Genomic DNA, 14876 nt, shown 5'->3' on the forward strand with positions numbered 1-14876 from the left:
TCCGTCTCAAAAAAAAAATAAAATAAAGTTTTACTGAAACCCAGCCATGCGCATTTATTTACATATTGCCAAAGGCTGCTTTCCTGCTACAATAGCAGAGTCCAGCTCAGTAGCTGTGAGAGAGATTGTATGGTCTCCAAAGTTTAAAATAGTATTTACTATCTCTACAAAAAATTTGCCACCACCTGACCTATAACACAAAGTCCAAATCTCCCAGTGTGGCACACAGAATTCTTTACTGTTTGGTGCCTCCTACCTTTATATACTTATCTCTACCATTCTCCCACATGTGCTCAGCGCTCTAGCTTTTTTTTTTTTTTTTTTTTTTTTTGAGACGGAGTCTCGCGCTGTTGCCCGGGCTGGAGTGCAGTGGCCAGATCTCAGCTCACTGCAAGCTCCGCCTCCCGGGTTTACGCCATTCTCCTGCCTCAGCCTCCCGAGTAACTGGGATTACAGGCGCCCGCCAACTCACCCGGCTAGTTTTTTGTATTTTTTTAGTAGAGACGGGGTTTCACCGTGTTTGCCAGGATGGTCTCGATCTCCTGACCTCGTGATCCACCCGTCTCGGCCTCCCAAAGTGCTGGGATTACAGGCTTGAGCCACCGCGCCCGGCCGCGCTCTAGCTTTACTTACAGTTCCCAAACAGGCTTTTCTGTAACTTTGGCCATTTTGCACAGTGCTGATTTTTCCTCATGTAATCCTCTTTTGCTCTTTCTTTTTTCCTCCCTAGTCAGTCATTCATATCTGAAGAATCCTGTATTCCTTTTTCCGTGGAACCATTTGCAGGCATTGTTTTAGTGCTTATCTTTATTTTTAACTGCTTCTTTTTCCCACTGTCAGCTGTGAATACCCCGAGGGAAGAGATTATGACTTGCTGAAGCTCATCTTTGTGAACAGCCCATGGTAAGCGCTCTGAATTTACTTACTGCTGAATGAATATGAGAAGGATACCAAAATAGTTATGCATACATTTTCTGCCTGCAGATCAGTGCTTTTCAAACTTTTCTGACACAGATCCATAGTAAGTGCTACATTTTATGTGATGACTTGTAGTACTTACACAGGTAACTGATGTTTCATAAGAAAGACTCACCCTTACCACTTGGGATGTACTCTCTATTTGATTCTATTTCTTGGGATGAAATACCTATCACAACCAATTGAATTAATTAAGCAATGTACTAACGTCATGATCTGCAGGTTGAAAAATACTGCTTTTAACCACAGGCTCTTTGGAGGTGAAATCCATGTATGCATCATCTTTGTATTCCCCACAGCAAAAGGCAGCGCTCTTCACAGATACAGATATCTTTATCTGCACTCACTCTCGCTTTTCCTTCCATCTGAGAAGCAATTCCTTTTAGTGCTTCAAGTAAAAGGCTTTCCTCTTGTGCTTTTGATCTATGATAGACTTCAGAGGAAGGGTGGGGCCAAGGAAGGCTTCCCTGAAGAGGCAACATCTAAGCTCTTTCCTGAAGGATGAATAGGAACTAGCCAGGCAGAGTAAGAATACTCCTGGCAGACAGAATCATATGTGTAAAAACCTGAGGAGAACAGAAGCTTGCCCTGAATCTGATTAAGTCTCTAGATCTAGACCCAGCTATCAAATATACAAGAAATAGAGAAGAACATGTTAAAAGACAGAAGAGAAATGCAATCAGCAAAATTCAGAGTGTGGGAAACTCTATAGGACAAATGACTCAGTGTCTTCAATAAGTAAATTGTATGGAGAAAAAAGGAATAGAAAGGTAACATTCTGTCTATGGATTGAAGGAGACTTAACATAGCAACCAACTGCAATGTACAGAACTCATTTGGATCCTGACTCAAAGAAACAAACTGTAAGGAAAGACAAACAACAAATCACTGACATTTATAAAACAAGGAGAAATTTGAACAAAGGCCAGATAGTTGATGATATTAAGTTGTTGTTGTTATGTTGGTGTGATAATGATATTGTGTTTATGTTTTTTAAAATAATACTTATGTTTAAAAGGCACATATCAGAGAATGGGAGGGAGAAGTAGGTGGGGTATGGAAGAAACTGAAGCTGGGTTACAGTTATAATATGTATAGAAATTCATTATATTTTCAGTTTATTTTTGTGTTTGTTAGAAAAACTTGTAAAAAACCTCTATAAAAAACCACCAATAATATAGAAGATGTGAATGTGTCTATTGTTTTAATCCTCCGTAGCTAAAATGGTTATATATGGAGAAGACTGCTTCCATTCTAAGAGTCTTTATAAAGTAAGGGTTCTAACACATCAAAGACGTATGTGTGTTGCGCATGGGGAACAGGGAGGAACGCATGCGCGAGTGTGTGTGTGTGTTTCTAGACCCATAGGATGAAACACTTATTCCCGGTAGTTAGCCTTAAAGAAAATACTTTTCAGCTTTTTATGTCTAACAGAGTCTACTTAAGATGCTCAAGGTTACCTCAGTAAGAGTACGTACAGTCCATTTGTAAATAACTCCCACTCCTGAAAGTCCAATGTTATATATACTCTTTCACACCTATGCTTATATTTTAATTTTACTGAATCCTTGGATTCCAATTAGTTTGATTAGAAGCATGTGACTAGAACATTCCCAAGCTTATAATCCTTTACGCAGTATGTTGTTTATCTTACAACTCCTGTCACAAGTTTCTAGACATTATTTTGACCAGTGAGTGAACAACCCAGCTACATATCAGAATTTTGTTGGAAGCTTTTGAATGTCCCTAGGCTGACTGAGAATATTGAGAGAAGGCACAGGGCATGGGATGGAGACCTGAATTTTAAATTCCCCAGATAATTCTGATGAGATGGTTTATGGATGAGGATTTGAGAACCAGTGACTTAAATCATTTTCTTGTCTTCTAAACGAATGACTATAACATAACACAAAATGACACATTATACTGATTGATAGCAAATTTAGATAGAAAAATTAAGGTTAACATGTAGCCTTAAAAAAAGAATTAATGTCTTACCCTTGAGGCTCTTGGACGGTCTTGTTTTCAACTTTTTGTTCACATTCTTTTATCATGGAACTTAAAATAACCTGATTAAAAAAATTTACTTTAGTGAAATACAGTTTACATAGTAAAATACTATGGTTTAATCTAATGCTTTAATTTTTAATATTCCCATAAGCTAATATGTTAATTAAAAATTTAGTTTTGGCAGTCACTTTGTTAAAGGAATTCATATTAGATTGCTAGACTAGGTACAGAAGTAGCTTTAAAAAATCTCAATCATATAACAATAATTTATTTTGATTTTCACTAGTCTTCTTTCTAAATGTTTTCTATTCTCCCTTAGCTTACCCACCATCTTCTAATGTTAACAGTAAAATTTATATACATCTATATATTTAACATACACACACACTATGGTCACACACATATTTTCCCAGTAAAAGCTGTCCTGTTCTACGCCCCTTTGCTTTCTCCAGGTTGCAAAAAGCAAGATCCCTTATTTTAATGTCTAGAGCTGAGACTAGGCACAGCTCCATGGCTACTAAAATATAATGAGGGATATGCTGGGTGTATAAAAGTTAACACCATTCCTGCAGGGAAACTGAGTGAGTGATAGAAAGGTTAGAGAGATCTAAACTGCTGCTCTGATATCTGGCAACCACACCAGAAAATGAATGGCTCTTCTGAATATTCTTGGCCCATGTTTGGGCATGGAGGTCACTAAAAAAATATTTATTGTCTACCTACTATGGGCTAGGCACCTTTTTAGACAGGGGGGATAGAGCAAATAAAACAGACAATATTCCCTACTCGTGGAGCTTATGTTCTAGTAAGAGAGATAGATATACAAAAAGCAGGTAAGTTATGTAGTATATTAGAAAGTGATATGGGTTTTAAAAAAAATATTGAGTAAGATAAGGGGTATTAGGAAGTCCAAAGCAGAGAATGGTACAATTCTCATGGAAGTGTTCAGGGTAGGCTTCAAGGAGATGTTAATGTTTAAGTAAAAACATGAAGGAGATGGAGGAATAAGTGCTGCAGACACTAGGAAGAGGCTGCTCAAAGGCTGTGACGTGGGAGAAGACCTGCCATATCCTAAGGAAAGAGGCCAGAGTTGGTGCAGGGTGAGCAAGGGAGAGAGGATAGAAGATGAAGTCTTAGATGTACTAGAAGAGAGGGCTGGATCCTGTAGTGCCTTGAGATTATGATAAGGACTTTGGGGATTATTCTGAGAGAATGAAACTTTTATCATGCATCATGTGGGAAATTCTAGATTACCCTTTTTTGAATGTATTCTCTGCTTCCCCACTCTCTTGTCTCACAGGTTATAGCATTTGTTTGTTTGGCTAGTTTTTTGCTTTTTGGTTTTTAAGGGGAAATTTTTGTATTTTTCTTTATCCTCCTCACATTGTCTGTTTTCTCCAGTACCCTCCTTCTTTCTTCTATATTTTCATCTCTATCTTTGGTATTCTAGGCTTTTCAAAATGATTGGTAATCTTGGGATGTCTACTAATGACTGGCGCACCAAAATGTGGATTAGAATCTCTTTATGCATGGGTAAACTTCACTTTAAGTTAGATCTGGCACCAACCTAACTTTCTGTTGATCTGTTTTCCCCTGTAGGCATAAACCTGACAGCCAGACTTTGAAGGGTAATGAGGTGTCCCATCATTAACTAGCTGTCACTTATTTTCCCTCTTTTCAGTATGGTTTTCAGCTATGCCCGATATCTCAAGTCTACAGAGCAAAGCTCCAGTCTCCTTTCAAGGTTGGCAAGGGAATCTGGGAATCTGATCCTTTTAAAGTCTTTAAATTATTCTTCTTATTCAGTCCCACTATACCCTAATGGAGGTAGGGCAATTTGTGGTGAAACAGGCTTGCTTCTTATTTGTTCTGTCCTATAGACTTAGATTTAGCATTTATCTTGGAAGCAAGGATCCTCAACAAAATACTAGCAAACTTAATCCAGCTAATATAAAAGGAATTATACAACATAACCAAGTGGGATTTATCCCAGGAATGCAAGGTTGGTTTAGTACTCTGAGATAAATTAATGTAACACACTGTATCAATAGAAGAAAAAACAACCTCATGGTCATCTCAATTGATGCAGAAAAAAATACTTGATAATATCTAACATCCCTTCATTATAAAAACATTCAAAAACTAGGAATAGAAGGAAACTTCCCCAACCTGATAAAGGGCATCTAAGAAACATACAAAGCAAAACTGAAAAGAACTAAAAGGGGAAGTAGACAATTCCCAATTATAACTTTTTTTGTTTTTTGAGACGGAGTTCGCTCTTGTTGCCCAGGCTGGAGTGCAATGGCGCGATCATGGCTCACTGCAACTTCTGCCTCCTGGGTTCAAACGATTCTTCTGCCCTCAGCCTCCCAAGTAGCTGGAATTACAGGCATGCACCACCATGCTAATTTTGTATTTTTAGTAGAGATGGGGTTTCTCTATGTTGGTCAGACTGGTTGTGAACTCCTGACCTCAGGTGATCTGCCTGCCTCGGCCTCCCAAAGTGCTGGGATTACAGGCATGGGCCACCACGCCTGGCTGCCAGTCTTAACTTTTAACATGTCTTTCAACAGCTGATGAAACAAGCAGGTCACAAAAAAACTGATACGAAGATAGAATTGAACCATAAAATTAACTAACCTTATTTTATTGAAATATATAAAACAGTATACCTAATAAAGACAGAATGTATATTCTTTTCAAATGCCACACTGATCATATTCTGGGTCATTAGGATAACTTTAACAAATTTCAAAGGACTGAAATCACACTGTTTTCTGACTGTAGTTAAGTTAGAAATCAGTAACAAAAATATCACTAGATAATTCCCATTGCCCCCCAATTAAACAAACCCCATGGGTCAGTAATGAAATACTGGAAATAAAACTGTAATTTGAACTAAATGATAATAAAGATAGCAAATGCAAGGGATACAGCTAAAACAATACTTAAAACCTTAAATTCATAGCTGAGCATGGTGGTTGAAGCCTGTAATCCCAGCACTGTGGGAGGCCAAGGTGGGTGGATCGCTTGAACCCAGGAGTTTGAGACCAGCCTGGACAGCATGGAAAACCCTGTCTCTACTAAAAATACAAAAAATTAGCTGGGCATGGTGGTGCATTCCTGTAGACCCAGCTACTCGGGAGGCTGAGGTGGGGGGATCACTGGGAGGTAGAGGTTGCAGTGAGCCAAGACAGCACCCTGCACTCCAGCAAGGGTGACAGTGAGACCCTGTCTCAAAAAAAACAAACAAAAAACCAAAATCCTTAAATTAATATATCAGAAAAGAAGAAAAGTTTAAAAATAACCTAAACTTCCTCCTCAAGAAGTTAGAAAAATAGAAAAACAAACCTAAACAAAATAAAAGGAAATAAAGATGAAAACAGATATAAGTAAAATAGAAAAAAAGCAGTAGGAAAAATCAACACAGCTAAAAGTGCAATATTTGAGATTAATGAAACTGATAAATCCCTATTCAAAACTAACTTTAAAATAAATTAAGAAAAACAAAACAAAACAAAAAAACCAGGCTGGGGATGGTGGCTCATGCCTGTAGTCCCAGTGTGTTGAAAGGAGATCTAAATAAATATAAGATATAGCATGTTCTATATAGCAAGACTCAATCATAGAGAAGACTCCCCAAATTAATTTACAGAGTCAATTCAATTTCAATCAGAATCTAAATAAGATCCTTCTTGGAACCTGTCAATATAATACTAAACTTTACATGAGGAAGGTAAGGGTCATGAACAGTCAAAACATTTCTAAAAAAGGACAAGATGCTGGACTTGTCCTACTGGAATTCTGGACTTTTAAACAAGACAAATGTAATGAAGACAGCATATCGCTTTTATAATAATTGACAAAGAAACCAGTGAGAAAGAATGTTCCCCAATAACAGGCACGTACATACATTGGAACTTCATATATGACAGAGGCAGCATTGCCAATCAGTGCAAAAAGGATGAACTGTTCAATAAATAATACTGAAATAACAGATTGTCCATATAGGAAAAAAAATATAATTGGAATGCTAGCTCACATCATACATAAAAACCAATTCTAGTAAAATTAATGATTTTATTATATAAAGTCAATTAAAAAAAATTTCAGAAGTATAGGAAATAATGTCTTTTAGAAATGATCAATAAATCTGACTATTAAAAAATTAAGAATCAGTGTTCGAAGATGCCAAAGATATGAAAAGACATATAAATTGGAAACAGATATTCATAAAACATAAAATTGACCAAGTATTGGTATATTCCAGATACATAATGAACTTCTAAAAAATAACGGTTAAAAAGACAGCCTAAATGAAAAATAGGCAAAAAAACTAAATAGACTTTAATAGAAGAACACAACTCATCAATAAGCATACCAAAGAATGCTCAAACTTGACAGTAATTAAAGAAATGCAAATCAGAAACATAATGGTAATTTTATATCCACCAAATTAGAAAGTTTAACAATCCCAAGTGTTGGCAAACATGAGAACTAAGAGGGTACTCCCATACACTGCCTATAGGGGTATAAATTCTTAGCATTTCGGAAAACGATTTAGCATTAGCAGGCAAAACTGAAAATGTGTACACTGTACAACTTGTTGATTCTATTCCTAGTTTGTATCTCACAGACAAACTTTTGCACATGTGCATCATAAGATGCTTGTAATTCTGTTTATAATAACAAAATACTGAAAATATCACCTATTTTCCCAGAAAGGAGAATGGATAAACTATGGCATAATCATACAAAGGAATACTATTCAGTAAGGACAATAAGATAACTACTTTTGCAAATATCAATAAGAATGAAACTTATAAACAAAATGAGTGAAAAAAGCAAATCATATAAGAATACATACAGGAGATTCCATATATACAGGATAGGATAAATATGCAAAATTAAACACTATGTTGTTTAGGGATAAATAAATATGTGGTAAAACAATAAGAAAAAGTACGATAAATATAAAATTCTGGGCAAGTGTTAAACTTGGAGGAGCACAGGAGAGGGACATGATTACGGAGGGGCATATATAGAACTTTTAAGATACCGGTAATTTTCTATTAAGCTAGGTAGTAATTACATGGGTGTTAGTTTAATTATTATTATTTTAAAAATTTTTCCTTTTTTTTCCCTCATCAACTTTGTGACAGTATAATTGTTTTTTAAACAAGACTGATAGTTAGTCATAGTCTTCTGTGTCAACTTGGCTAGGATATAATACCCAGTTATTTAATCAAACAGTGACCCAGGCATTGCTATGAAAGTATTTTGTAGATGTGCTGAACATCTACAATAAATTAATTTTAAGTAAAGAAGATTATTGCCCTAAAAAATATGGGTAGGCCTCATCCAAGCAGTTGAAGGCTTTATGAGCAAAAAGTGAGGTTTCCTGAAGAAGGAATCTGCCTCAAATACTGCTTATCAGCCTGCCCTCCATATTTTGGACTGAAGCCTGAAACATCAATTCCTGCCTGAGTGTTCTGCCTTATGGTCTCTCCTACATATTTTGGACTTGCCAGCCCCCTCAACTGCATAAGCCAATTCCTTAAAATAAATCTCTTAATATATCATTTTGGTTTTGCTTCTCTGGAGAACCTTGACTAATACAAACACATATGTAATATAGCCTTTGAATGTACATCCTACTTTACATTATGCAATGGTATTCTTCTGACAGAAGGAAGAGAACAGGCAAAGGCATGGAAGCAAAAGACAATGTATGTGGTGGAGATGAATTAGTTTGGCATGGCTGGGGCAGAGTGTGTGATGGAGGAGAAAGGGAGAGGGATGAAACTATCAAGATGAACAGGTGTCAGATGATAAAAGGCCTTGTATGTAAGAAACTTGTAAAAGGTTTTTAATAGGAGAATAAGACGAAGAGATTTATACTTTAGAAAAAGTACTTTGGCTGTAGTGAGAAACAATAGTAGAGAGCTAAGATTGGAGAAAAATTAGGATATTCTACAATGGTTTCAATGAGGTAACAATAAAGGATTCAACTAACAGGGTGGCACAGGTATAAAGAAAGGGAAGAGATTAGAAAGACATTATGAAATTAAAGAACTAATTGGACATATTCCATGTTAACTATCAGGTATATGATTTGGGGAGAAAGCCGTGTGGCATTAGCCAAAGTGGGAGACGGAGAGTAATTCTGGTTGAGGGGATTGGCCATGCTGAATTTTACAAGATGCCTGTAGGACATGCAGGTGAAATAGACAGGTAGCAGTGAGCCAGGAAGTTCTATGGCTCCAGCATGGGGTTAGAGCAGAAGATGAAATTTGTCTGATAGTAACATATAGTAGAGGCAAGTTAGATGATGAGTATGGATGAACTTGTTCATGGAGAGTAATTCTAATGAATGAAAAGGTGAGGTAAGAAAGGAGGGGAGATTGGGAAGAACTGACTAGAGAAGTAAAAAAAAAAAAAAACAGGAATAGAATGGAGTCCCAGGAGCCACAGGAGTTTTGAATCAGAAAATGCTGCAGAGAGACCTGAAGTTATAACAACAAAAAGAAAGTCCTGTCAGGGTGGCAGCTTGGTCACGAGTGATCTTAAAGATGGCAGTTTCAATGGATTAGTGTGATGCAGGGAATATGATGTACCAATAGACACTGTAAAAGTTGAGAGAGTAAATGTGGATGATCAGGAAGAATACGAGACTTGGAGAGGGATGAAAGGAAGTTTTTGCTATTTAGGAGTTCAGAGTCAAACATCGTAAAAGGAAAAGCTGATGGAAAAATAGGTTGAAGATACAGAATAGAAAATAAATGATAAACAGGGATTTAGAGGAAACGAGGGGAAACAGGAGACAAACAGAATGAAATAAAATAGTTATGAGGAAATGACGACAGAAAATAGAAACTGCATCTAAGAAAGTTGATGGTCAGAGATAACCAACATTTTATAGTTAAAAATTTTCACATACATTATCTTATTAAAGTCTCATATTAAGTGAAGGAGAGTGTATTATCCCTACTTTAGACAATTAAAGAGAGGCTCAAAGATGTGAAAGGAGTTGTTGAAGATATCACAGCTAGTAAATAAGTTGATAAAATGACACTGAGCTAGATTAAAAAAAATTAAGTATAGCATATGATAAGCCTCACATAGAGAAGAATGCAAGTCTGTATATGAAGGATTAAAATATGAATATGGCACTGCTAATCACAGTGGCTCACCTCATGCTCTGGAGAGAGATGTTCCATGTCAGTCCGTAAACATCTGAGACCAGGTAAAAAGTGATTAACCATTAAATCCTCTGAAATGACTTGGGACAAGGTAGTTAAGGGAATTAAACGAAACCAAACTGGTATGTCCAACAGAACAACCGAGTTAGTACCATATAAAAGAGAAGCCTTCTTAGATGATGCCTATTGCATGGTGATCACTGAGGGTAAACAGGCTCCCCTCAACCATGAATCCTCACATGCAGAGTAAGTTATTTATCAGGAGTCAATTGTGTTTATTCACACAAATCTATTTATGTCAGTGGTATTCATCATTTAAATTACAGAATGTCATGGAAATGTATAAAATGAGCATAACAATTAAATCATGTAACCCAATCAGATGTTTCAATGAATATGAAAAAAGTACAAAAAGTAAGTTTTCCGGCCGGGTGTGGTGGCTCACGCCTGTAATCCCAGCACTTTGGGAGGCTGAGGCGGGTGGATCACGAGGTCAGGAGATCAAGACCATCCTGGCTAACACGGTGAAAACCCATCTCTACCAAAAATACAAAAAATTAGCTGGGCGTGGTGGTGGGCGCCTGTAGTCCCAGCTACTCGGGAGGCTGAGGCAGGAGAATGGTGTGAACCCGGGAGCTTGCAGTGAGCCGAGATCACGCCACTGCACTCCAGCCTGGGCGACAGAGCAAGACTCTGTCTCAAAAAAACAAAACAAAACAAAACAAAACAAAACAAACCAAAAAGTAAGTTTTCCATGACAACTAAGTTGAAAGATTTGGGAAAAACTGATAAATGCAAATTGCTTAAAACATTGCTGTTTAACTATTAGGTATAAGACAATTGTAAAAGATTGAGAAAAATATAAAAATCTAGAAAAACTCTATAGTGCATAACAGAAATATTTCTGGATCCTCTTTAAAGAACTTTAACCTGAAAATCATAGACAATTGCATTACAGATATGATTTACCTCAGAAAGAAGATGTTTAACTATAATTCACAAAAAAGAGATGACTACATCAAAAGACTGGTAAAAGAAAATAACATATATACATTTTAAGTTAAAGTAAGTTAAGGTAGATACCATTTTCCTGATTTCTTGCTTTAGCCATCCTGTTAAACTGACCTACTATGGGTCCTGATTGAGTTGGGTAACAGAGCTTTTGTGGTAATAAGAACATTTGTTAAGTTTAGGATTACTTGTAGTTCTTAGTCATCTTTGAGTTTTAGTTGATTATCTTGATATTAAAAGGTATCAGGAAAGCAGATGCATTTCTCCAGAAAACAATTCATCTTGTTCATTCACGTCAATTCTGATACATTCTCCCTTTATTCTAGTTGTTAGCCTGTAAAACTAGCTCCTATTTAATATCACACCACAAAAATGCCAGTAAATGAGTTCTCTTATAAAGATAATTTATTATTATTATTTTTTGAGACAGAGTTTTTTGCTCTTGTCACCCAGCCTGGAGTGCAGTGGCATGATCTAGGCTCACTGCAACCTCCGCCTCCTGGATTCAAGCGATTCTCCTGCCTCAGCCTCCCGAGTAGCTGGGATTACAGGTGCGCGGCACCACACCCGGCTAATTTTTTGTAGTTTTAGTAGAGACCGGGTTTCACCATGATGGGCAGGCTGGTCTTGAACTCCTGACCTCAGATGATCTGCCCACCTTGGCCTCCCAAAGTACTGGGATTACAGGCGCGAGCCACCAGGCCCGGCCATAAAGATGATTAAAATAGATGATTTAAATGAGTTCCCTTATAAAGATGACTTAGTTGAAAAAATGAATTTCACTGAGAAAAAAATCAGTGTAACTACTCCTTTGAAAATACAGTTATAAATAAAAATTGTTCACAAACAAGGCTCCTATAATGAGTGATTTATAAATTTAATAGGTATGAAAAATATAAACATCATCTGGTAAACCAAATCCCTATAGACATATAGAGGGCTGCAACCTAATTATTATGTAGTCTTGCTTTCAAGATACGGGGAAAGTGGCACCAAAATATAACTGTGAATGACCTTTGAATGAGTAGTTTAAGAGTCTGATCTGGAGAAACATGGGCATGGATTGAGAAGCTGAAGATGGCCCTACTTAGAAAGAAGAGGGAAGTCACTTTTCTTTTCCTCTTTCTACTCACTATTGGGGCCTACCTTTTCCCTATGGACCAATCTTTCTCAAGGATTCGAAACTTAAAGGTAATTAGTTCCATCAGATATTAGGAGTCACCTTTACCTCACTGGCAAATGATGGTTAGCCTCTGACTGCTAACAATGAAAGAATATTCTTAGTTTATTAAGGGAGATCACTGCATTTTAGATAGCTCAATTAGTAAGTTTTTCTTAGAAACGAAATCAGCCTCTGTTACCTCTGCTTGTTAGTGTTAGCTCTGTACCTTAGTTGCACAGTGTGCCTAATCATCCTTCTACCTAAACACCTTTAAAATATCTTTTCATCCCCAAGCCATCTCTTCTCCAGGTTAAACATTCCTAAATTCCTTCAAACTTTCCTTAAACATGACTTCTTGACTTATTATCATGCCAAAATGTTACACACTATAGTTTTTCTAATGTCTGTATTAAAACATGATGGTAGGCTAAAAGGAACACTCTTCTGGATCAGCTTAGAATATAATGGAGCAGAACAGATTAGAACAATGTGATTTTATTAGGGGCCACAACACTGTTGACTCAAGTACAAGTTCTGACTCATGTAGAACTAACACTTTTAGTACTTGAACAGGGCCTATTGTTAAGATGGTTCTTCCCCTTACCGTATTGGTATGTAGACTTTTTACTGTATTTACTCTAGTGATATCCTATGCATATCTAAACACACAATAATTCCTTCTGTATAGATTTCTATGCTCTTTGGAAACCACTGCCTTCCTTATTTGGAAACTTTGGTTTTACAGAGCCAAACATTTGAATCTTTTGACTTTCCCATTTTCCTTGAGGCATATTCCTTTAGAAACTCTCTGCTACATAACGTTTTGTGTAAGTTTTAAATATTACTTTCACAAAGTCCAATTAAACATACCAATGTTTTCTTTCTTTGAGATACAAACTCTGCGATGCGCCACTGTTGCTTTCTTGCAAGGGTCCTATCACTTCTCCAATACTAAAGAATTCTTACTTGCTAATTCAGAATATCAGTTCCTCTTTTTGCTTCCTCTATCTTCCCTAAGTTGAAAATGCCAACAAGAAATCAAGAATGATAAGTTCTGCTTTTAGTGGAACTAAACTTATAGAAGATGTGAATAGTTGAGGTTACAAAATTATTATTAAAACATGGTGCCATCTGTATTATAAAAGACGGCTCATATCTTCCTCATGATTAGGTCATTTGTAACAGATTTCCAACATAAACTGCTCTCAACCATGCATCCAACTTTCAGTTTTAGTATTTCCAAAGACATATAGCTACTTAACAGATAGCTCTACTTTTCTACTTTCTCTATTTGATTTATTCTGAACAAAAATAACCTCTTCTTGGTACATTCTAGTCAAGAATCCAGTGTCAATGACTGTCAGTAATATTTTATGGCATATTTATCTCATTTAAAATTACCTCTTCATGTTGCTTATTACATCAAACTGGTATATAACAATGTGAACCATATATAAAAATCCTGAAGCTCTTCCTTCGTTCTCTGGTTTTTGTTGAGCATGTACTTTAGTATTTAGCCTTTCACTCTTTTTTCAATCTCTCATTTCCCCTTTCTTCAACCCTTCTGCCTTTTAAATAAAAGAGCCTAAAAGTTGGGAGTTCACTTTGCCCATCGTTATCTTTACTTCCTTCTTAGTTTTATTTTATAGGCATATGATAGTAAAGAGAATATTTAACAGAATGGCTAAAGCTCTTTGTTCCAGTCACAGTTTTGCTTTTAACTATAAAAAACAGAAGCCACTCACGTCTTTAAGCCTTAGTTTAATCATTTACAGTCACTGACATGGACCCACATGATCTCTAAGTTTTCTCCCAGTTCTGTAATCACTGGAGATCATTAGCTTTGTTGGCCCTGTACTTTTCCAATGTGTGATATCTCTCTAAGAGATATTCATAATATTCCACTGGATACTGAGAGTTAAACATTCACTGAAAAACCTAAATGCCAAGTCATATATACAAGGCTTCCTTTTGATTAACAGAAGTCTCAGCTGCAATTCTTTCTGCTCTTCATTTCTTGCTCGGTCATGTAGCTAATATAAATAAAAACTTCAGGTTAAGAACTTCATCAAAATTCTCAAAACTATAGAGCATAACAGCACAGAGGACTTAAAATTATCTTTTAAAATTATGAGATGGCTAGAAGATGGAGTGGAGTGAGACAAATCAAATCTTCAATTTTCTACAATTCCTATGTAAGTTGAAGAAGAGAAGTTCTACTTTTCAATCTTTAACAACCAAGTTCCACTCTAAGATGGTTATGTAGATACACTGTAATAAAGCAAGGATACAACAACAGGAAAGTGCACTGTAGGCTTCAAAAAGATGCGTAGCAATGTCCAGTCTTTTAGAATCCACAATCTGTAAGTTGTTCACCAAGGCTAACTTATGCAAATGTGGTATAACAACTAAAACAGAAAAAAGAAAGGGTTAAATTTTTATCCAAAACGTGCATACAAAACCCTGACACACTTTAACAATAATTTATCACTTTAATTTATGAAATTTCATTT

General features: G+C 36.4%; 1 protein-coding gene across 19 annotated transcripts in view; it reads right to left on the reverse strand.

The window, feature by feature from the left end:
- The window catches only part of RELCH (RAB11 binding and LisH domain, coiled-coil and HEAT repeat containing), a 121741-nt gene that overhangs the window by 5922 nt on the left and 100943 nt on the right, over window positions 1-14876 (reverse strand). For 17 of the 19 annotated variants that reach the window (XR_012427220.1, XR_012427218.1, XR_012427217.1 and 14 more), the window contains 3 exons: window positions 14655-14771; window positions 10182-10270; window positions 2977-3047 (listed from right to left, as the gene is read on the reverse strand). Coding sequence is in view for 13 of the 19 variants with exons in the window: in XM_015439671.4 (XP_015295157.1) it covers window positions 2977-3047; window positions 10182-10270; window positions 14655-14771 (277 nt within the window). In the remaining 6 variants the exon portion in view is untranslated. The remainder of the gene's footprint in view (window positions 1-2976; window positions 3048-10181; window positions 10271-14654; window positions 14772-14876) is intronic. The other 2 variants (XM_045377788.3, XM_045377787.3) reach the window with 1 other exon arrangement.

Source organism: Macaca fascicularis, chromosome 18, assembly GCF_037993035.2.
Source record: "Macaca fascicularis isolate 582-1 chromosome 18, T2T-MFA8v1.1".
NCBI classification, from domain to species: Eukaryota; Metazoa; Chordata; class Mammalia; order Primates; family Cercopithecidae; genus Macaca; species Macaca fascicularis.